Source organism: Tyto alba, unplaced genomic scaffold (assembly GCF_018691265.1).
Source record: "Tyto alba isolate M040663 unplaced genomic scaffold, T.alba_DEE_v4.0 Super-Scaffold_1, whole genome shotgun sequence".
Taxonomy (NCBI): Eukaryota; Metazoa; Chordata; class Aves; order Strigiformes; family Tytonidae; genus Tyto; species Tyto alba.
This window is the reverse complement of record NW_024881261.1, coordinates 3,090,576-3,114,503: the sequence shown is the minus strand read 5'-3', so window position 1 is coordinate 3,114,503 and position 23,928 is coordinate 3,090,576. Positions and strand designations below refer to the sequence as shown.

Below are 23,928 nucleotides of genomic sequence, written 5' to 3'. Positions count from 1 at the left end.
TACGAAGCGACACGGTGAGATAATGTCCCAGCAAGACCTTTTTCTCCTTGTCCTGGCCAGACCCTCCACGGAGCCTCTCTGACTCTTCCTCCTCTCTTTTCTGGATGATAGATCTGACATTTGCCAATAGACTGTTGTGTGTCTCCGCCGTGCCCCGGGCTCTCAGCGCCGTGACAGCCTTGGACAGAGGTTATGAATGAGTGGTGTGCCCTGAATCGTTTCACCTGGCTATTACCGCACGCTTCTGTCATCGAAGAGAGACTTTTATGTCTCAACATTTCTATTTTCTATTGCCTTGAATAAAATAAGACCTTCACATGCCCGTGACCAGCACAGCATTTTCTCATCTTTTCTCGGTGCTTGGATTAAATGCATTTTTTTTTTTTTTAAATAATAATCTGTTAGTGATTTGCAGTAAGTTTGGGGGAAATATAAAAAATGTCCTTTAATAAGCAGAGGCTGAATCGTGAAATATTATATTTGCATCAATAACTATTTGTTATTTTCACAGAAATCACATTGTTGCTTTCATTTACTAGAACTCCTATTTGGGGAGCATCACCAATGCAGGCAGAGCTGCTGCAGCCCCTCTGTAAGTCCCATTGCTGCCAATGACTGTCGGTGATCCTCGTACGCTGAAACAGCTCATATAAAAAAGTAGACCTCCTGTAACATTACCAGAAAAGTAATTAATAGAAAGAGATGTGAGAGTAGAGTGTCGATAATCTCAACCTTCTGCATTTCGTTAGGATTTGTTGTTTCCTATCTATGGTTTTAATGGATCAACTCATCTTACAGAAATTAGTTATCTCATAATTTATCTGAATTTCTGATTTTCAGGTTCTGGGAGAGGGGGTGTAGTTGTTATTTTTCATATCCTTTCCTTTCTTTTTTTTCTTTTCAGTATCTTCTTTTTTAGGATATGCATCGATACATGCTTTCCTAGGAGGTATAGGTCTATTGTAATTTTAAACTATAAGTACTACGCCTTGATTAGTTAGGAGTAACAAAGTAATCCTGAATCTTCAAATTGGCTCTTCAATTGCATACAAAAAAATTGAAAATGCTTTCTCTATGGCCTTCTCCTGTAAGGCAGCATCAAACCTCACAATGATCTTTGTTTCTGGGATATAAGGACCAAATTTAAAGGAAGCACTAAAGCACTGCAAAAAAAGCCATAAGCAATCAAAATGCATTTCTCTAGCAACATGAAAATAATCCTTTTTTCCAAGGGTACTTATTTATTTATTAGGAAGGATTCAGAGAGGAGTGAGTTATTTACTGTAAGGAATTAGTCTGGTGCTGAAAGTGAAACCACACTGGTTTCCTCAGTGAATGTTTTAGAAACCTTCATCCTCTGCAGCAAAATTTAAAAATAATTCCCCCAAAAATATTTATGCCCGTGCCTGCACGTTGCTATTGCATGTGCTTCCTTTGATATTAATGGCAACATCATGCAGTGATCATACCCAGAATAGTCCCATCCTGAGGTATGTACTGCATCCCAGCACTTTTGAAGCTTTCCACTTTAGAGACGTTTAGCCCAGATAGTAGCCTTGAGATTTATTTTAGTTCTGTTTTCTTCATTTTGCACTCCATTTGATCAGTTTTATACTCTGCCTGCACTGCACTTCACATTTGTCTGTATCCCGTGGACTGCTTGCTCCACTTACCCAAGAGATCAGGAACCTGTTGAGTAGCACTTGACTCAGCTTGCAGAGACAAAATTTCATTTTGACCTTTATATAAACAAATATCATCTGAATTAAGTAATGAAGCAGCTCTGACCAATTGTCACATTTCAGGCTGCGTCCCCGAAGAGTGTTTCTTACTCAACACCCGGTTAGGAGGAACAAGTGTGTCTTTCTGGAAATCAAAATAAATGGTTATATATACATCGTTGCTACCAGATTTTAAACCCATAGAAATCCAAGGTTTTCATACCAGTTTTGCTCTCCCAGGCTGTTAGTACATACGAACTATTTTCATTTTGCTTTTGGCATCGTTCGCATTGTTTTTAATGTCACAGCCCTGGAAGCTGATGGCCCTGACATAGTTTGCCACTGCAATTTTGAACTCAGTTAGAAGACACGCTTGTGCAATCTCTCATTTATACACTGGGTAAATACCACCTGCGTGCTTCAACTCTACATGACTGAAATGAGAAGAGGTTTTCACGTTAACCGCAGTGGGAGAAGAACCTGGCTCAGAGTGCTCTTGCACACACACACTCGGATGCATTAACTGCTTTTGCACGTCACGGATCCACCTGCCCCAGTGCTGCAAAAATACCACTTTTGGACATTACTTTTGAAAAACAGTGGCTGTAACTGCTCTGGTAGAGCAGGGAAATGTCATTTTAGCTGTTACATTTCACAAAAATTGCTGATGTCACCTAAAATCCTCGCTCTTTTCCACCACCTTGAAACTAATGGTATGTATTAAAGCAGCTTCAGTGGTCCCGGAGTGGCCCAGGGTCTGAGCATGCAGGCACCACCCGGGCTTAGCAGGCTGTAGACAAGGCAGCAAAATAGTCATTTCTAATGGTTTTGGACCTAAGTGCTACCCTAGAAAAAAAAATGGGGAGCTATGGGAAAACATTTTCCATTGGGGAAAAAAAAAAAAATTACTGGAGAGTTGTAAAGCACAGATTCTTTGGCACAGAAGGGTGAGCTGGCCTGGAGCGGGGCAGCAATATTCAAGAGAGGGAAGGAGGGGTGGTGGGTCCATCATGGAAGCGTCAGGAGATGAAGATTTGCTGGGTGCACAAACCCATTTATAAAAACAGCCATGCAATTCTGACTGGCTGGGCTTCTTTCTGGTTGTGTGACATGAAGAAGATTTATCTCTTCAGTGAGGTTTAGTTCTTTTTCTGTCTTCATTCACAATGTCCCATGGCATTTCACTCATCGCTGCTACGAAATGTCTCTGAGGAAGGGAGATCCTGTCACTCAGACATGAGCTACGTTGGGTTTGTTGTGACCTTTGGTGAAAGCTGGCAGGAAAAGGACCATTATCCGCAGTTGTCTGATGTTAAAAACGTTCCTCTTCAAACTGCAAAATAATTATCATTATGATCAATGTTCGTGCAGTGCTTCATTTCTGGGGCCACCTGTTTTTGACAGGTTCCCTTCTCAGGAGTGTGCGCTGACAAGAACAGCTTTAAGCTATCCTCCAAAAATATCAGGTACAACTAGGGACACTTTTTTCTTATTTCTTAGAATGCGACGTGCCGCTCAGTCCCCATACCTGATTGGGGTTCCCAGGCACACTACTTTGAGGTAATGAATCACAAGGGTACGGGGACCAGACAAAACAAGAGTCCCCCTGGGGTCGCTGCCCTTTGCGGGATGCCGTGATGGACCAACACTCCCGCTCCAGCCCTGGTGCCGTCACTCTACCACATCATCACAAAGCGGGTTTAGGGCATTTGCCCCTTAACTCACTCGCACAGGCTAATACTCTCTTGGTCATTAACAGGTATTAGCTTTTCCTGGTAGCACCTCTGACATAAACCCACTTATTTCATCCATCGTTTCTGTCCTCGTTCTTCACGTCTCACAATTTAATACTGGAAGGGCTGAAATATTGCGTTGCGGTCTCTGCCTTGTTGTTTCTCCACTTCTTCCTCGTTTGCCATGTGAATTGACTTGGGAGATGTCTACAGACAGCAATAAAGACCTTTTGACACTTCTAGACAAATTCCTGTTACTACAGCAAAGAGCTGGCAATAGTTCTCAGCTCACGGAAAGCTGTCTGAAGTCTCATTTTCGTGTCTGCAAATGGCCTCAGACTTTTGAATATCCGCAGGCTTTTGTACAGCCGGCTTTGTTGCGACCATGTTGTGAAAGCAGACATTTGGTAAAATAATTAAAAGTTGTGAACACTTTACGACTGTCATTGCAGGTAGTGTGTTGCAGTATTTGACTATTTTATTCAGTCGCTGTGTGAAATGCCTCCATTTTCGAGCACTTCCTAAAAGAATTGATGTTATTATTACTGACATATTTTTAAATCTGTTTTTATGGATATTCTTTTGCACCATTATTTTTTTTTTTTTTTTTGCATTTTTGTGTGTTCTTTTTTGTTGGAATTAGTAATTCAGCACAGTCCCATGCTCAGGCTGTTGATTGTGGTAAGCTGCACAAAGAAATGTAAACCAAGCTGATACAAATATTTAAAAGGATGTCACTGCCACATGCATTACCCAAGTTTAGGAAAAAGTACCCTTTACTTCTCATCTGAGGACATTTTTCTAGGTCAGTGCTTTTCCTAATTGCCTTTCACATTGTAATGATTTCTCTTAATTTATTTGATAGGCAGTGAAAGTCCAGATGCCACCACTACTGAAATCCTAGAATTTTCCACCATCATTGAACCTGAAGCCAACTAAACCTCACCTCGGAAGTCATGAGCTCCCACCCTGTACTCCTGTCCCAGAAGCTGTCTACTGTCTGTTCTAGAAGGAAGCTGGAAAAAGACTGAAAAACTCTATTTTTCAAGGTAATCACTTCAATATGTACTTCTCTGGATGAAATCTCAGTCAGGAAACATGTCCATCCCCATTTCTGTGGTCAGAGGCAATGCATTAGGAATGGATGGGAATGGTCAATACCTGCTTGCTGCAGACAATTGGAGTCCTTCATGGGACCTATTCTAGGAGTAAGTTTAAATTGGTTCTCTGAGAACATCTTACTATTAAAACAGCTGAGCTAAAGTCATTGAGAGAGTGTTTTTCCAGTTCTTTGCCACTGCCGGACAGGGTTGTATAAAATGCAGTAGTACTGGCTTGAAGAAATTTCAAGTAAGCAGATGCAGAGGTTATAAACAAAATCAAAACACTGCAGTGATCCTAGTTGTGAAAGTGTAGGCTCTGCTAAGAGGTATGTATTATTGCAAAATAAATGATAGAGTCCAAGATAAATCACACAGTCTTAGAAGCAAGTACAAAGGACTCCCTAATATAGAAAACCTGTTCGAAATTATAATGTCAAATAAAGTAGGCCCTTCATTTGCAGTTGCATACTGTCTTCAGACCTTCCCCAAAATTTTGAAGTTCTCTGCTAGTTCACAAAATAATCTGCTTCATAATGTGTCTGTAACATACGTAACCCATATTTTAGTTGACTTAAGGTCTCTCTGGCTATCAAACTTAAATCCTTTTTAGGGCTAAACACAGGACAGTGATGTGCCCAATAAGTATCAATTCCTTTTTTCCACTTGACACAAAATAAAGTAATTGTATAAAGTTCTAAAGTCTTAATTGCTGATGGATTTTTCCATGGTCTAAAGCAGACAAAGGAATGCACAGTTTTCCATCAGCATTCCCCAGGGCAGTAGCATCACTATTTTGTTTCCAAGGACATTTCAGTCCAGGCTTTTTTCTGCTCTGTATGGAGTAGCACAGGAGAGGGGAGCAGCTGATGTGATGTAAAGGAAACCTGTGACTTTTTTAGGGCTTTTTAACCAGCATCCAGAATTCTCTCCAGAAACTCCTGATGTCTTTGACCTGCTAACCCTGGCCGCCTGCAAATCGGCACAGATTGCTGCTTCATTATTTCTTGATATTTCACTGCATCACACTCCCTAACAAATGTGTAGGGAAGTTGATGTGCGGAAAGGCTGAGAAGAAAATCTGGTTATAAAAAAAAAAAAAAAAGCCTATGGCTTGTCCAACAATATGTGAAAGTCCTTTATCTGGTTACTTGACATTCAGTTTGTTTACTTGCTGAGATTCATCACAAAATATAGAGAAACTAAAGCATTTCTGTCCCACTTCACAGATTTTTTTTGGTTTTGTTTTGTTTTTTACTCTTTGACATGGGATATGGTACCCCTGGGGAAACAGTCATGTTCTCCTCTACATTGGAAAACTGCTCTCACAGAGCTTTCTGGTGACAACTTCTCTGCTGGTGGCACAGGGCTCTCTCAGGGTATTTCAGCTTTTGCCTTCAGGAGAAAAAAAGGTAAAAGTGAATTGCTGGGCCGGGCTGTGACTGTGCTCCTGGCGCAATGGCTTTGCAGGGCGACCAGAAGCAGTGCAGGTTCTCCTTGCAGCTGCTGTGCTGCTAGGTGGTTTGTTTGGGAACGCCTATGCGGATGACAAAAAAAAAAATAAACCCCCCCACGGTATGAGAGTCGGTCGGGTGGCATCGCTGGCGTTCCTGCACCATGATAAAATGTTGAAGCTGTGTTTGTTTTCAAGAGGCGTCAGGGCAGATGGGCGATGTGCAGGCGCTGGCGGCTGGGTATCGATTCCCTCCCTCCGGGTGGCTAATACATCTCTCCAGCCCTTGTCAATAGTGGCTCTTTGATGCCCAGCCTGAAACGGGTTTTTCTCACCTACAGAAAAAGTCCACGTTCACCAGACACCGTCTCACTGTGCGCTAATTTGACAGCCTTATTGGCAGCCCTGGCTGCGAGGCCAAGGGGTTTTCGGAGCGCGGGTGTCAGGATTGCCATCCCAACCCCTGGCACTCCTCCCCTCATTTCACCATGGAGCACGCTGGCAGACTGGCACTGCACTTACTAAACTTACTAAAAATTAATGCTGAAACCAGAAGAAAATGTGCAAAATAGAATTTTATTTTCCTTTTTCACCATACAGAGAGGCTGGTTGGTAATGAGGCACATAAAATCCCGTGTTCTTCCTGGTGTCATCAAATGTAAACTAAAAGAGCATGGCATCTTTACCTCCAATATGTTTAATTATTTGTAACATTTTCTCCTGAAACATTGCTTCGTGAAACCTCAGTCAAATCAAGCCAGAGCTGAAATACTAAAAAAAAAAAAAAAAAAAAAAAAAAGTAGAAGCAGTAACACTTAAAATATATGTTAGGAATTAAGTGCATGAAATTTCTCGGAAGTTTAATTCTGTTTGTGCAGTTGTGAAGGTCCTGACTATGTTTTTAGCAACATGTTCTGTCAGCTGGCTGGAGCAATCCCTGCACAGGCCTGATGGTGACCTAGCAAAAAACCCAGGTCTGCCTCACAAACACTGCTGTATTCGCACAAGACTCCAGATGATTTTCTGATGCACAGCAATTTATGTATGTATATTTTAGCAATTAAAAAAATCGGCATTAGGAATGGAAGACTCAATTATATTTTGCTGTTATATTTAACAAGAAAGATGCAATATAAATTAGTAAGAATGTGTATAAACACAATTTAATAAATGTAAGAATCAAGATACTAACATCTTCCAGTATGTGGAGTTTATAGCCTTGTGCAATGTAATTATGTTTATACGAGTATAAGCATAATAAACTGTAGCAAGTCACACAGCAATGAATGACAACAGTGTATGTAATTCTAATGATATACAGTACCACAGCTGAAATACTGAACATAACCCCACGATTTGTGTAACAGAGACAAGAGTGGGAGGGTGTTTTGTTTTGTGGGTATTGTTTAAGCGAAGGGCTGGTGCCCTCGCCAAAGGCTGGAAAACAAGAAGCTCCCAGACCGGTACTATTGCAATCTGCTGTTCACAGACCTTTTATTAATTCCTTTCTTGCATGCACGTGAACTGCACGATCCCAATGACTCCATTAACATCCCCGTTCCCCAGATTTTGCCCCCCATGCCAGAGGGAAGCAGATCCAGAGCGCTGCCGTCCAGCTCCCAGCTCCGCACCCCGATCTCGGCGGCGGTTTTTGAGCCGCCCGCTGGGCACGAGGCATTCCGAGGTACGAGCAGAACAGGGTCTCTGCTCCCTTTAACCAGTCGAGCAGCCTCAGAGATCGAAGACAGACCCTCACAAAGGCCAGGGAAGTCGGGTTTTAAATCCTGCAGGGATTTCCGCGTCTCTTTTTTGGCTGCCAGACTTGGCTCTCTCAGCAAAGAGGGCTCTGCAGTTGGTGGCCTGGGAGCCTCAAGCACAGGATGACATTTTAGCATCTATTGCAAAGCTTGAAATTTCTCTCTATTTCCTATGTCGCTTCCCAGCCCGTGACCTAAATTATGAGTAGAAGATATTAAGCCTGGATTTTAACTTAAGAGCTGACTACACCCACAGGAGAAATTAAAGCACAGTGTTGCTTTTTGATTGAAGGTAAGCAAGCAGTGAAATTATACTGGATTCTTTGTTTAAACTGCTCCCAGAAATAGGAATTTTTGAGTAATATCCTGTTCCTCTTTATTGCTCTTTCTCCTCTAAAACCTACCTATCTCCTACTCCCACCATATTTAGACACAGCACAGTCCTGTTTTGGCATGTTGGCTTGCTATTTTGTGATAAAATGTTAATTAACCTTAATTCCTTACTCCTTCCTGCTTGCCATTAAACCTGTTTCCCCCCAGACTAGCATTTACCAGCTCTTACTGGAATTCCTTCACCATAAAGTCTATGAGGATTTGTGTGCAGTGTCGTGATTGTGATACCAGAGTAAACCTTGGGAAAGGAATGTGGCAGAGCTCTAACTTCTTGGTTAAGCACGAGTCCTGATTTGCTCATTGCTATGAGAAAGTGCAAACAGGGACTGTACCCCACTGTCCATCGGTGGCTGGATTGTGGCTACCTGATGGCTACCAGTGCTCCTTCTGTAAGTATTGAATATATTCTTTCTTTAAAAAAAAATAAAAAATAAAAAAATCCAAATTTGCAAGTATTGAATCTAAATAAATTCTCTCAGTCCTTGAATAAGCCCGTCTCCTTTGATTATAGATCCTTTCTCCTCAGCCAGTTCTCTCATCTGCTAATAATATATCAGTGGATGTAAACCTTGTGTCCTTTGCTGAGGAATGAGATGCTCTAACTGTAACCCACCTTTACTTTTTCAGGGGAGATTTGGTTGATATGGAACAACGAAGTATTTTATATTGGGTTTAGCTTTGTGGGATTTCGGTTGATAGCATAAAAGAGTTAATTGATTTCTGCAGGTTACTGTCTAAGTTTATCCTGTGTCAGAATTTTCTCCTGACACTGTTCATAGACAAGGTGATAATCTTGTATCTGAAGGCAAACATATAGAATACATTTTAGTGATCCCATGGAGCGGTTTCCCAGGCAACTGTAACATCTTCATCCACAGCAGGGTGCAGGGCTTGCCTGGCCAGCTTCTCTTCATGCTAGAGAGCCTGCAATCAGCAAATGTGCCTTGCCATGCTTTGTGGAGGTTAAAGAAGCAAATATGGATGAGTTTTGGATATTTCCTCTTGAAGTTAAGGTCATTCATGGGGCTGCTATTGTCCAGAATAAAGAGTATTTGACTGCTCAGGTTGGAAAGATACGTAGCCTGGCCACAACCTGCCAGCTAGGATTGGATGGGTGATGGCTTCTGTGAACACAGTGAAACACACTGCTTGAGGTCCAGAGATGGGCAGGTGAACCAGGGGTTACCCCTTTCCAAAGAGAAATATTAGTGATACAAGAGACAAGGGGAGGGGAAAAAAAAAAAAAAAAAAAAGTGAATACATTTTGTTCTTGTACTGCATTCATTCTTGTGGAAAATGGGATGGGACTGGCCTCAGAAGGATAACGGAGAACATGAAGTCTGCATGAACATGGTGTGCTCTTCCTCCAACTCCAGCCCCTGTTTATGCGACGCCACCCCAAATGTATCAGCAAGGATTTGGGAGAGGTTGTAGGTTAGAAAATAGCCCTGGGAAATTCAAAGTTATCAGGCTCTGTGTTGCCCGCCTCTGACATTTGGAACAGAAATAGCCTGTTTACAGCTTGTGAGCTACAGGGATTGTGAAGCAGTTTGATGTGGCTTAAGAACATGGGGTGTAACTTGGCACTGAAAACTCACACGTTGACTCTGAGCTGCACACCAAGAAACCGCAGTAGGGCTGAGCTGCGAATCGTTCAGGGAAAGGGGAAATCTTTGGGTTGTGCCTCTTGGTCACGTCTTTGATGAGCAGTCATCAGTATCCGAGCTAGCTTGGTATGCCCGCGGTATAGACATGCCCTCAGGCCACAAGTTCAGCACTTTCAAAGAGCACAAGTCTTAACATTCTGCCCTTATCTCAGAAGCCTGCAATGAGTTGAGTCAGAGTATTTTTAGCTCCTGTCCTGTTGGCTTAGATGACGCCGATATTATGAAATTTGGCAAGACAACTGTAGGGTTATTTGAGTTTCAAGGGATCTCTTATACGTAATGTGCTCCTGTCGCTGCTGAGGCAAAGAGACTGGGAACTGCGTGAGTGTTGCTTGCTTAGTTGCTCATTCATAATTTGTTGTACTAGTCCGGAGCATCTCAGATCTCTTGGAGTGATGACGCAGGGCAGGCCCACGCCGGGCGCTGGAGCCCTGTGCAGAGATCCCTGGGCTAGTGGAGACAGTGCTCCCTGCAGCACCAGGAGAAGCATCACCTTGCCCCCAGGGCTTGGTCCCTGCACCCATAAACCCAGCTGAGGTGGGTTGGGTCCCACCACACTCACGTGGTTATTCAGCACTGAGGATCAGGCGAGTGGTGCATGTGCTGCTTCCACGGAGTGTTAATTAAGGTCTGCTCCTTGCTGCCGCACAGTCCAGTCCTTCAGCTCCCAGTGCTTCTTGCTTTTAAAAAGAGGCCCTCAGCCCCTTTGAAAGCTGTACCCTGTCTTTTGTCACTCTTCACAGCTGGGACGCGCTCAGTCTACTGAGAAGTGCAATATTGGAGTACATCATGTAATTTTTTTTCAGTGTACTTGTGTGATGGGAATTGGGTTTAGAAGCACGAACCTTTACTGCTCAAATGAAAGAACTAGCTATCAGCAGGCAGGCTTTTTGGAAGGAAAGAAAGAGTCACGGGGTTTTTGTGGACTACATGTTTGCTTCTGGCAGTCAATATAGTGCCAAGCTGAATGGAAAGCTGGACCTTTTCATGTACTTTGCCTTCAACAGTTTTTCTGTGAGACTGGAGCAATGAAATTCTGGAGTAAGTAGCTAGAGAATATCCACCATCCTGTCCACAGAGCATTTGTGGCCTTTCCTATTCCCCAGAGAGTGAGGTTATATTAGCTTTTCGAATATTGGAATTTGTGTTAATTCATACTAATCTGTACTCTTGATTAAGAAGTAGCAGTTGATTACCTCCAGAGTTAGCAGCTGTGAGGAGGGGTACAGACTGGAAAAAACCCTGAAGACCCTAATGCTGAAAGGGGAACTCACAAAGGGGAGACAGGGTGAGAGATGAGTTTTGCAGATTAGCTATTAATGCAGGTAATAGAAGAATAAAGGAGGCAGATATAACTTCCTGAGGAGTTATATCTCGTGCCAAAACATAAGTGGATATGAAGAAATGCTTGCACAGAGCAAGAAAAATCCAGTCAGCTGCAACAGGTTGTCAGTGAGACAGCTGAAACTTCTTCTGTCTTTTGGCATGTGATATTTTTGGATGAAGCCTTTTATGAGAGGGAGAGAACACAAGGGGAAATCAGGCTCCTCAGCAGCTTGTGTTCAGACAAAAGGCTTGTCAGCTTGGGCACTGAATTATATGACAGCACCATTACCTCTCTCCTACTTGAGGACCTTTATAAGCAATGATAGTTGCCAAGTAATGATCCAGAGCTGGCATTTGCAAGGGAGTGGAGCTCCTTGACTGGGTACCACCTCTGTGTCTAGACTGCCTGTAGAGCAAGGCGAACTCCTAGTTTGATTTTATCTTCCTACCAGCAAACTTGAAAGCATGAGTATATCCACAATGTGAGGCTTACTCAAGGTTTCAGTGCTTATTTGTTTTCTGTTTAGTGGGTCGCTATGGAGAAGACCCTTCCTATCAAAAGGCTTTGGCAGAAAAGGATGGTTCCTTTAAAGAGGCTGCAATATCCTTGTTTATTTAAGTGGCGCAGACAAGTAGGAAAAAAATAACAGTGAGTTAAAAGAGCATGAAGAACAGATGGAAAATGCTCTGCATTTTGGAGAAAAAAGGTGTGTCCTCTCACCTCCTAGAAATGATGACTGCTGTTCCAGATGTAGCCACTTACTTCCTAAAGGTACTTTCAGTCTCGTGTCACAAATTCAAACTGGCATCCCACTCTTCTCCAGAAATGCCAAGAGCTACTCTGTGGAACAGCTGAGATTTCTCCCTTGCAAATGTTGCCTGTTCCGAAGGAAAGGGACCACCCCTGAGTTGTGATTTGGATATTTTCTCATAATCCTGTGCCAAACAAGAGGTAACTTTGCTTCTCTCCCATCTGATCAGACCAGGACTGTTTGTAGAGGAAATGAGACCATTAACAGATGTTCTGCATGCAGCTGACCTGTTTTCCATCCTGAGGATCACTCCAGATTGCATAAAAACCTGCTCAGGTGTGAGCAATTCACCCCTTTCTGTCCAGTCTGTAGGTGGTGAGTGTCCTGATGAGCATTTGGCATCCTCTGTGTCCCACACTGACCTTGCAGTTACTATAGGGCTGCAGGATTGTGTCCCACTTTTTGCCTCCCAACCGTAATTGTTTCATTGGGTTATCTGTGCTGCCACAAGTAACTTTTCCCCTACATCACTCCCTTTTTTTCCATTCCCAAACGACATAGTGCTTGGTGGTATGACATCTCAAGGACATAGAGAGCAGAAAAAATGGTTTTGTACTGAGATTCTGTAGATGAAAAGGTGCAAACTTTCTTAAGCCAGAATATTCTGTTGGCATCCGAGCAAAATAAAAAATATTGGATACATTTTCCTTGTCTGTCTTAGCCTTATCCACTGGAGAACCCTGAGATGGAGTGCAATAACGTATATAAAAAATTATGTGCTTCAAAGACACCCAACTCTTTCTCCCTATTCCGTACTATTTATACTATTTATGTTAGCTTTCCTTGACTGCTTTAAAGTTTGATCCCTTTAAAGTTGGATCTCTTCTTCTTAAGTCACATCAGACTTTCCTACATCCTTTTCTCCTCTCTCTCCTCAAAATACTTTGCCTTTTCTTGTCTATCTAGGCTCTTTTCTCTTTCTTACTTCTACTTCAACTACTATTCAGACTTTCTCAGATCATCGAGATCTTTGTTGCATCCAAACAGAAATTGGGTTTCAGCTTTGACAGGTGTCTTTTTAGCTCAGCGCTGACAATCTTTTCTTAGGCAGCAACTTCCTGTAGGATCTATTTGAGAAATTTCTGAATGCATAAATTATGTTGGCATGCACAAATAAGCATAGCAAAAATGTTAATTACTGCCACTTTTCAGTTGCTGAGTCTCCCCTTAATGGGTTGAGCAAGTTTTGTCTGCTCTGCTTTTTTTTTTTTTTTTTTTTTTTTTTTTTTTCCAGATAAATTATCAAATGACTTCAACATTTGGTGCTGGTGCACAGAGAATAATGAGAGCTTGTTTTTCATGTTGTTGTACTTCATGCAGATTGTTTTTCTGAAGGCATGCTAAGGAATCTGACAAAAAGGCAAGAGCATCTATAAATCAGAAATATTTTCTGCCCTGTTTAATGTGTTTTTGCCAAAAGCATTATTCTTGTCTTTTCCCATAGAATACACCACGAACGCGGTGGCATCAGCAGAAGTCGTGTGGACGTTGGTGCACTTGGCAGAGGGCCTGCAAGGTGCCATGCGCTGCGGTCTGTAGGAGATGATGTCATTTGACATCATCGCTGCACAATTCGACGCAATCATCACCTCTGCCCCACGCCGGGGAGGGGGGTAAGGAAATTCACGCTGTCTCTGCCCACACCATCTCTGCGTATGTTGACTGTAACCAGGAAATAGAATATATATAATTATAGATGATGATTTAGGCTTTAAAATCCTGAGGATGGTGACTATGACACAACTGACAATTCCTGTCTGAGGTAGGATCGAAAACGTGACTTTAAAGCTAATTTCTGCTTCTGGCATGGGAGGATCAGACTGCAGCTTCGTCCCCTTTGCTGTGACAGTGACGTGCACGGCTCCGATGATGCAGAAGCGCGTCGAAAGCGGGGGGCAACCTGGACCCCGAGGTTCACATTATCTGCATACCCACAAATCTTGCACCCTGTTCCTCACGCAGTCCAACACCATTGCCTTTCTGCACACCTCCTTGCTGCTGAGTATCTGTCCGGGCAAAGCAAGGCGACCAAAACTCCGTTAAAGAGTGGGAGGCAGGAGTGGCAATGCTGCTTCTTGCTTTAATGCCCTTTTGATTTTCTTTTTCTCCTCGGAGATCAAACCTGTGCATTGCTGGAGCCTTAACCATTGCTGAGGCAGGCTTAGAGGGGAACGATGTCTGAGTGGAATCTCATTGAAAGTTGTGTTTTATAAAGGAGCCGTGCGTCTTCTAGAGCGAGGGCTGGCGTGCCGCGGCGCAGGGCAGGAGCTCAAGCAGTGTATCACCCGCAGGACTTTGCTCTGCGGGCGGCAGCGCTACCAAGCGAAATGGAATTCAATAAATGTGTCTCTCCTTCCGGAACACTCCTGAAGTTGAAACAGGAACGCAGAGCTGTTTATCCACGGCAGGCGACGCGGGCCTCGACGGGCTCGGAAAACACCCGCCTGACCTTTGATGAGAGCATTGCATCCTCCACAGAGAGAACTTTGTGCAAACACCTTGGCGGCACGGCAGCCAAGGAAATAACAGGGAGGGCAGGCTCCAGCCTGCAGGCAGGAGCGCCCCGTGCTCGCGGAGCAGTCGGAGACGGGCAGAGACTGCCCCATCAAATATCCGAGGTCAGGAGGGGAGGCAGGAGCTGCGCTTCCCCCCCCCAGCTGCACCATTTGGCCTTATAACCCCCTGCCCATCAGCCAGGGACATGTTCTTTCTGGATCATCGCCAAGTTTAAGGGGATTAGAAACAATCATGGCGGAGAAAGGCACAGAAATATTCAAGTGGGCATCTGCAGCGACTTCTTAGCTCCTTCCTGCCTCTGTAGGTGAGATCTCAGTGGTTGGTGCCAGCGAAGGGTTTGGTTGTGTCCCCTTGCTGGTAGTGAGAATACAGCAATAAGAACTGACGGAATAAACCTGCTTTCTGACTTCTGTTTTATTTCTGTCTTTGTGTCTTGCTGGGATTTTCTATTATCACTGAGTCAGAAACAGATTTATAGGCTGTGAGTATGATTAATTTCCATTTTGCACCTTGCTATGATCTCAAAGTAAACCATCCTGGCTCTTTGGTTTCTTGATGTTTTGGAGAGCAAGAAAAAAAAAATGAGCTCACAGCAAAATATCCAGGCAGCTTTCTCCCCGAAAAAAAAGATGCTGAGGTTTCACTGTGGCGTCCTAAAGAGGAACAACAAGATTTAGCACCTTCCCTTTATCCAGACCACTAACCTGCTATGGTTTGACAATGTTTGGGGTTATACCTATGGACCACGCAGACAGGTTTTTGGTGCAATCTTTCATTTTTATTGTTTTGATCCCTTAGCAAAGGCACACAATGCCAGTTTAAGCACTTTAGATTTACTGCTGTGATGGGGGAGGGAAATATAATGTTCTAAAGCTTATAGGCCTATTAACTTTATTAAGTTGCAAGGCTCAATAGGCTTGTCAGTGAGTTTTGTGTTTCATATGTTTTTCATGGGGAAACCAAATGAGAGGAGCACTAAGGTGCAATACGCTGTTCCTTTAACAAAGCAAGCAGGAGGGAAGAGGTGATATTGTTGGCTTTGCAGGGAAGTGGAACATATTGCTGCTAATTTATTCTCATAAAATGCAAATTTTATGGATGCTGGGAATTTTTATTATGGTTCTTAATGATTATATGACCTGTGATACCTGGCAATGAACCTTACCTGGGAGCAAAGCCTCAGACTGGGTGCTCTGCAGACAGAGTAGAAGACAGAAATGTCAATTGCCACTTGTTCTGTTAAACCTGATTCATCCAAACCTGAAGTGGGAATATCTTGAATGTATCTGAATCTCCATATACACTTTATGCATGCAAATCACAGTTGTGGTGTGTTAAATTGCATCCTGAACAGCTAGAAAAAATAAACTCAAAGAAGTGAGAAGCAAATGTAAGATCTTGAATCTTCGTTCTGTTCAGATAATACCACTTCTGTGTGTCTCAGAAGTGGACAAACTCCTTGAGCCCTATTGTGGGTTGGCCGTGTCTCAATAACTCACACTCATCTGCATCTGCCTTGTCTGAAAGCAGTTTGTGGTTTCTCAGCTGATCAAAGCCTTTAGAAAGGGGGAATCTGCTCTCAGATTTTGTGGGGGAAAATCCCAGACATTACTTGCCTCTCCCCTCTTAGAATCAGGTCCTGAGGACCAGAGTCTGTCATAGGTGACTTTTAGGCAGAATTGGAAACAGAAAGCAGGCTAAAGAATTTTGCTAGGATTTTACTGCGAGCATTTATAATATGAGATTGAATGAAATACATGCAACCCCCCAGGTTAACCGTTATCTTCTTCCCAGTGTTCAGACCAGATGCGACTGGTTTTTCAAAGTGATTGGGAGATCTGCTGCCATATGAGCCTCTTTCCGTTTCCCACCTGCTGTGTGAACCATCCTTAATGAACACATTTGATCATCATTTCGTCTTCCCTTAGAAAGTCAAAGAAGAGCTGTTTTCCCATGTTGTTCAAAGTTTCTGTAACCTGCCGCTTTGCTCCAGGCTCCACAAAACATCATCCTGTCCGGACCTGCGTGGCCATCTCCTTGGGGTCCCCTGGGAGCAGCTTGGTGGCCTCACTTGGTTGTCCTCTCACCATCTTCTCACACTGAAGGTGCCTACAGAGAGTATCTGAGCACCTCTCACATCCAAAGCTTGTGAGCTAGAAATGTGGCTAAATCCACTCTTTTAGAGGGATGTGACAAAGGTAAGCATAGGAGGTACTGACCAGGCACAATGGGAGGTCACCAGGGACTCAAACAATTCATGATTTAAAAGAAAGCTAAGTCAACAATGCACCGAAGGTTACCCAGAGTCTAAGGCACAAGCTCCAACGCTGAACCTAGAAATCCCGAACCTTAATCACGAGCCTATTCTTGTCCCTCATCTTCCACAAATAATGTTGTGTGAAGGTTAATTTTGTATTAAAACGGGGTTAAACTAAATACAGATACAATGGAAGCTGACACTAAACTATGCTCAAGCAGAATCCAACCCAAAGTGCTTTTCATTGCTGCAGAAACACGGGCTAATCCGCTTATCGGTTGGAGTTGGAGGTCCTGTACGAGTCAGAACGGGATGTTCAATTCAAACGAAGGGATTTTCTCTCTGAATAAGAGGACACATACTGAATATGCAAATAGTCAAATGTTCTCTTGATGTTTTTTTATAAATGGATTGCTTACTGCGGTGTTTAAATGAGGCTAATTTCATTTTATATTTCTATAGCCCTGTTGGTCCTGAAGAATCCTGAAGTACTTTACTAGCAACTACAAACAGATACTTTTTAAAAGTAATTTAAGAGTCATTGGATTATATCAACCGCTGGCACGATCAGCATCACCATGTACAGCGATGATGAAAAAATATTCAACCACAATCTGAGATCAAATTATGAATTTTTCTATAAAAAGTGTTAAGGGCTTTTGCATGCCACTGTGTCTCTTTCAGCCTTACCTAAAGGCCTCACTGCTTTCCATCTCCTGGAATTAAATGCATCTACATCAGGAGACTGAATGTTCCAGTTAAAGTTGTCATAATTTATAACAGCTCAGGTCTCCCCAAAGACTCACACAGAGTTCCCTTCTGGAGCTTTTGTACGTTGATTTTTCAGTGTAAACACTGAAGGAAATACAATGTTTGAGGCTGCTGAGTCACTGTTGTGCATGTCGAACACTGGGTGATTGTCAAAAAAGATCCTTATCCTTTTTGTTCTAAGAAAAAGAAAAAAAGAATTTAATGTTTTTCAGCATTCCCTCACCTATGCAGTCTAACATTCGCAGACTTTGTGGGACTCTTACTGCTTTTACAGTACTCTGTATAAATAAACTGCCGATCCCCTAAAATATTGCGCAATTAAATTAAATGTTGTGCAATTAAATTTGTTGCAGTAACAAATGAAGCTCTTAGACATTAAACATTTGCTACATTAATGGAGATTAACAGAATTTATTAGTCCTACCGAAGATTTGATGGAATAAACTTAACATAGGCTTGCATGCGTCTGCATACCAGAGAAAAAACATCCAAGGAACTTTAGTTCTAAGAAAAACACTTAAAAATTGGGTGCATTAAAAACTAAAAATGTTTAAAAAAAGGGGGGAAGAAAAAGCTATTTATATTTTTACGTATTGTTTTATGTAGGGTAGCTGCTCTAGAGTCTGATAAGGTTATTTGAGGAACTTTCTACTTAAAGTACACTTTTACTGTTTTTCACTTGCAGCCAGGCTTTACAAGGTTTTAATATGATATACTGGAAGTGGTAAAAAATTCTTGAAAAGTATTTTTTAAATCTTTAGACCTTTGACCATATTTGCTATGATGATACAGACTTAACAGTAAACCCACTTGAGAGACATTTTAATGGAACACTTTAAATAAAATCAATCGGTAGTTTTATAATGGCAGCTGAATGTGTGTTCTTGCCATTTTCCCATTTAACAAGAAGAAAAGGCCAAACAAGGACCAATTAGTCATAATAAAATCAGATTTGATGACATTTTCACTCCTGAACTCTGGTATAAAATGGTCATCTAAGAAAGAACTGAAAGGATATGTGAGGAATTTGGTAGTATAACTGCATGTACGTGCACATACACTCCTGGGTAAAAAATGATCAGGTAAAGACACTGCGGGTTACTTTATATACGGAGAAAATATACTGTTTGTGTGTTTATGTGTATGCATGTAGTTTTGCTTGATTTTGGTTTGAATTTTAACTGATCTCAGTTTTAATTTGAAGTCTATGCAGGTTAAACTTCGTTTTCATTCTTTGGATCTCAATGATATTCGTATGCTCGGGTTACCCAGTTGTCCCGTCCATGGTAAGTCATGTTCCCTACCTAATTGAAGATGAGATGCTTCATTTCTTTTATATAGTTATTTTATTTATTATTGTTTGCTTGTTTCTTTGTGGTTATTGTTGTTTTTTAAATGAAAGAAGTTTCTTGTATTAGAGATATTGGTTAAATATTATTACCTGATTTTCCTGGAGTATGGCTCAATTTTTGCTTTAGTTACTAATAAAATATGCAAGCCTCTAAAATAATCATGTGAGAAATCCATTGCATATTTAATGCAGTGTGGGGAGCTGAAATATTGTATGGAGAAGAGAAAAACATCACTCTCCTCTCCATTTCATCTAAATTCCTTGTCTCTATCAAACAGGTACAAGAAGACGTATGTCTGAATTTCACTTATTGCTAGCTAGTTGATACACCAGTAGCTTTATTCGTCACTGTTAGTATGTAGGTAAAGGAGAAATTCTTATATAAAGTTATGGAAAATTAGTGCATGGAATCAGTAATACAAATTTGATTGAGCTATGAAAGAAAATAGAGCAGCCTATAAACCCAAAGTGAACGAGTTAAATAATACTAATGTCTTTTCAATTTCTGATCTCAACCAGGTTACCATGACATATTGCTGGTCAAACTATGCATACGCCTTTAAAGACTTTGCCAGTGTGGAATGAGATATTTTATTTCTAATGATGTTTGATTTCCCTGCTTTGGATAAAGTCTTCTTTAGACTCCCTGTTTCTTTATTGCTGTAAAACGAGCTCTAGGAGACACGGTTGAGATTTCTTTGTTTTCTCTGGTGTGTTTTGTATCATTATCTTTTCATTAAGGTACTCTGTCACTAGCAGAAATGGTGGCTACTCGTGCAGCTGTTTATTTTATTGATGTGAAGTTCCCATTAGCCTTCATCTATCCATCACCTGGTTCCTCTGTGTGTTTTACTTCTGTAAATGCTGAATCATCTTTCATTTCTGGTCACGAATAGTTTAGACAGAGCTCGATCTGGCTAGCCACATTTCTTAATGAATCTCTTTGTGACAATGATATAATAGGTAAAGCAAGTTTAAATATTTCACATAAATTAATATCTTGCATGTTAAAATAACAGTCATTTATTCGGTCGCATGTGTCCCTGTATAGGTTGTGAGATAGCAGCTAAAAATTCAAAGGGGAATTTCTCTATGCCTGTGTTTCTTGCAAAAAGTATTTCATCTTGTTAGGGGGAAACTTCAGTCTGGGGAAAAACCCCCATTAGTGGCACCAGAAGGCTGTGTGGCTAGTGAGCTGCGAGCCTGCTCGGTTGCTTTAGACTCAGTGCATGCTCTTGCTTGCAGAAAGCATCATTAATCTACCTTTTATATGCACAGAACAGAAAAAAATGTTAAGTACTAAACAGTATTAGTAAAAGTAATAGCATGCTGAATTAAACCTAATCTTAGTGAAGCTAATGGCAATTTTGCCATCAATTCCAGTGAAGGCAGGTATTAACCCCGTGGCTTTGCACGCAACCATTTCCCAAGCAAGAATGCAGTACAGACAGCTTCAGAAACGATGGCAGAGTATCTCTTTTAGATAGATAATCAACAAGCTGGTAAATCATGATGTGATGAAAGATGCACAGAACAACTATAGACATGCCAGGAAATGCTTTGGTTTAAATTCAATGTTAAATTAGATGTAATTTACATTTGAAAAATTTTTATGTAGTTTACATTTTTATACTGTAAAGCGCAAGTGAAAGGAACATGTACATAAACGTATATGGATTTGAATCTAGACTTTTTAAAATTCCCATTAAACTTAGTCATAACTACTACCATAACTATTCATAACTACTAGAAAGCTTCCTCCCCCAAATTTCTGCTTTACAGGCATTTTCATTTTCTCTTATCTGTCGTTTAAACTATACAACTTCACACAAGTGATAACAAGATGCTGTTTCATTGTTAACTGAAAAAAAATCTCATTTTGCAGCAATAAATATGCATGCTACTCTAGGGAAACTGTGTTACATGTCACAGCTGGTCAACGTCATGGAAAACAATCCATTTCATACCATAAACAGAATTGTAACAGTATCAGTATTTTATACCAGAAATACCACAGTTTACGTTTTCTAGAAAACTATTAAAAAGTCTGATTTTAAGTATGATGAATCCTTAGCAAATAACAGTTCATTCTTGTCATTGTAAGCATAAATTGGGTTTGTGTTTCTACATGGCTTTTTATACTGAACGAGTCCTGGCAAATAGACGAATACATAATTTTACCTTTTCTTCTCTCTCTCTTTTTTTTTTCTTTTGTTTTGGTTTTTGTTTGTTTGGTTTTCTTTCTTTCTTTTTTTTTTTTTTTTTTTTTTTTTTAATTTTCAGAGCAGCAATCCTTTTTATTTGAATTGCCAACTGTATGGAAAATCTGATTACTGTCTCGTCCTGCTGAATAACTGCTTAGCCAAGGTGGGCAGGAATGAAGAACTGGCTTTTTTAAAGCCTTACCTGGAGATGCCTTTCAATAAAAGGTCCTTTCGCAACGGTGTTGGATCAGGAATTAAAAAAACTTCCTTTCGAAGAGCAAAGTCATAAACAAATGTTCAAAACCACAGCCCCGATTTTAGCATCTGATGTTTAACTTTGCGCTTAAAATCATTTTAATGCTTTTCTATGATAAAACCAACAGAGACAAATGTACCCGTGTCTTCAGCATGTAAACAGATGTTTATTTCAAAGAGCACAAGCCAAGTGGAGCAGATGGGATTGCTCAGAAAGGGCTTTGTTTCCAAAGTTACAGTATCATAAAGTTTTGTATTGAAATGAATGTTTTCATTTGGTTAATTCCCCTTCTTTGTAAAGCCACAGATTTAATCATCTTGCTCTTGATTAATACAAAAATAGTCCTGGGCTTTGAATAGATGTGTGCATGCAGCGTGTCGGGAGGACTGACGGTATTATTCCTGACATCCCTCCTCTCTGCCATAGAGGCAAACCCACCGGCAAGGCAAGGCATGCCTGTACTTTTCTCTCCCAAATCACATTTATTTGAAGACAACTGCTCTGGCAATTTTAATGCAGATTTAAAGTATATTTCATTTCAGATTTCCAAAGATATGAAGAGCTACTGGTGAAAGACAGAATCAGGCCCCACTCGTAACTTCTAGTTTCTTTTTAATATAGTTATTTAAAATGACTTCAGCAGGAAATAATCTCTTGAGACGTGTCATCTCATTTCCAGAAGAGTCCTGGGAAATCACTCTAAGGCAGGGTATCAGTGCAGTTCCCTTTGCCTCAATTAATTGACTTACATAGGCAACACACATCTGATGAAATGTGCCAAATGCAGTTTCTGCTCATCTGCTACAGTTGTGGCGCAGTAATTAACAACTTTTTTTTTTTTTTTTAATTTCCTGTAAAAAAAAAAAAAAGAAAAGTCATTTGGTCTGAAAATATGTAAATGTGGTGTGTAGGAAAGGTCATCTACTGAGTTACATATGTGTGAATTTTACCTTGTGGCTGTTTCCCCTAAATGCAGTGTAACAAGCTGTGATGTTGGCTTGAAAATGTTGCAAAGTGTCCATGCAATGCATTTTGAATTCAAAGCTAAGATAATAATAAATCAGTATATGGATGCTTTCTAATATTTCCCTATTAAATATCATAACCCAGGAGATCATCATTAAGCCTAGAATAAGGCCAGTCATCACCATCCCCTCCATGATGTCCATTCCTGTGCCTTGTACCCCTGAGCCCGTGCAGAAAAGTGACTCAAGCACGGAGCTGTGCTAGTGTGATACGATGTTTCTGGACTGCATCTGGCTAATTTCTGGCTGATTCAAGGAGATCAAACACACCCCTGTCTGCGTTTGTCCACACTGAAATGTTTAAAGCATCGTATTTTTTAAAGCTGCTTAAACACTTAAACTCCTTTTGGGTACTATTGGTGTCCAGGTTGCCTAGCTCTTGCAGCTCTTAGTCAAGTGATGCCTAGAGACCTTTAAAAATGTATAAGGAAAACGTTAGATAATTATTATTGTCATGCACTCTGTCTTGTGTAACGTCTGGATGGGAGGAAGCCCAGGGCAGTGGACGCGGTGGCACGCAGGAGTTTCGCTGCAGCGGGGCGTTCGCCCTGTTTCATTCTTGCCTGCTGCGATTTCAGCCACGGCAGATGTCCCACACGTGCAATTTTCCAGCTTGAGCACTATCCAGCTCCATCCAGAACTGCCCAAGAAATGGTGTTTTAGTGCCTCTGGCCACGCCGAACCAAAGGGCTGGGAGTGACTCTGGGCCGGTGCCTGCGGAGCGAGAGGCAGGTGCTGGTGGGAGGTACCAAACCAAACCGCGGGTCCTGAGCGCAGGGTCCTGGCTGTGGCACTTCTTCCTTTTCAGTAACTTAAGGGAAAAAAAGTAACGTGGGCTTGATGATGCCCTTGTGCGGGCATAATGTGTGTGTCCTGCATCTGTGCACGTCTGTATTCAGTGAGGTGGAGGTGTTTTGTGGCAGTGCAGCTACCTGAAGTGGCTCTGTCCTGCTCCTTGCAGCTCATTTCACCACCCAACTTATTTCTCAGGAAAGAAAAAACTGAAACAAGTCCAGATTTATCTTTGTTTTGGGCTTTCACATCCATTTTAGTTACCTTTTCTACATAATCAAATACATTTCTGCTTTGATAACCTATGCTAAACAAGGTTGTAAGCCAACTGAGCTATACGTGTAGCTTTGAAAATCAGCTTCTTCCTTTTCATTTATTGTACAGGTATATGACTCACTCGTTTAGTGCTTTGGCGATTGCCTTTGAGCCAGGTATGTTCAGGAGGGATGGAGAGCCGGTATCGTGCTCGCACAGACCTTCATCCCCTTTTTTTGAAAGTATGGGCTGCAAGAAAAATAGCTTCTTGGCTACAGGAAAAAGTCCATTATTTATGATTTAGTCATTCCCTGACAAGCCACTCCACCCTGAGGGATCTGCATATACAAAAAAAGATGGTACAAGGAGGCCACCAAGAGCCATAAGTCTTGCACTCACCTAAATCACACTGAGCAAGCATGGAAAATGTAGATTATTCAGCTGACTTGCAGAAGCAGTTCTGTCACCGGCGGTCTGATCTCGCCATCACCACCCACTGAAAACTCACGGCACTTATGCTGCCTTCGACATGAAATGC

At 41.6% G+C, this 23,928-nt stretch overlaps 1 protein-coding gene across 5 annotated transcripts; it reads left to right on the top strand.

Moving 5' to 3' along the window:
- The first annotated feature begins 4,466 nt into the window (after nt 1-4,466).
- On the top strand, nt 4,467-22,135 carry NPS (neuropeptide S). Of its 5 annotated transcripts, XM_032992044.1 has the most exons (5): nt 4,467-4,503; nt 7,951-8,056; nt 16,473-16,677; nt 18,712-18,793; nt 21,142-22,135. In XM_032992044.1, exons 4-5 carry the CDS (start codon nt 18,752-18,754, stop codon nt 21,349-21,351), a joined length of 252 nt encoding a protein of 83 aa, XP_032847935.1. In that variant the 5' UTR covers nt 4,467-4,503; nt 7,951-8,056; nt 16,473-16,677; nt 18,712-18,751; the 3' UTR covers nt 21,352-22,135. The 5 variants fall into 5 exon arrangements, with proteins under 5 accessions (XP_032847935.1, XP_032847920.1, XP_032847928.1 ...); XM_032992029.2 differs by lacking the exon at nt 4,467-4,503 and having other exon boundaries at nt 7,684-8,056; XM_032992037.2 differs by lacking the exons at nt 4,467-4,503; nt 16,473-16,677 and having other exon boundaries at nt 7,684-8,056.
- The last annotated feature ends 1,793 nt before the right edge of the window (nt 22,136-23,928 follow it).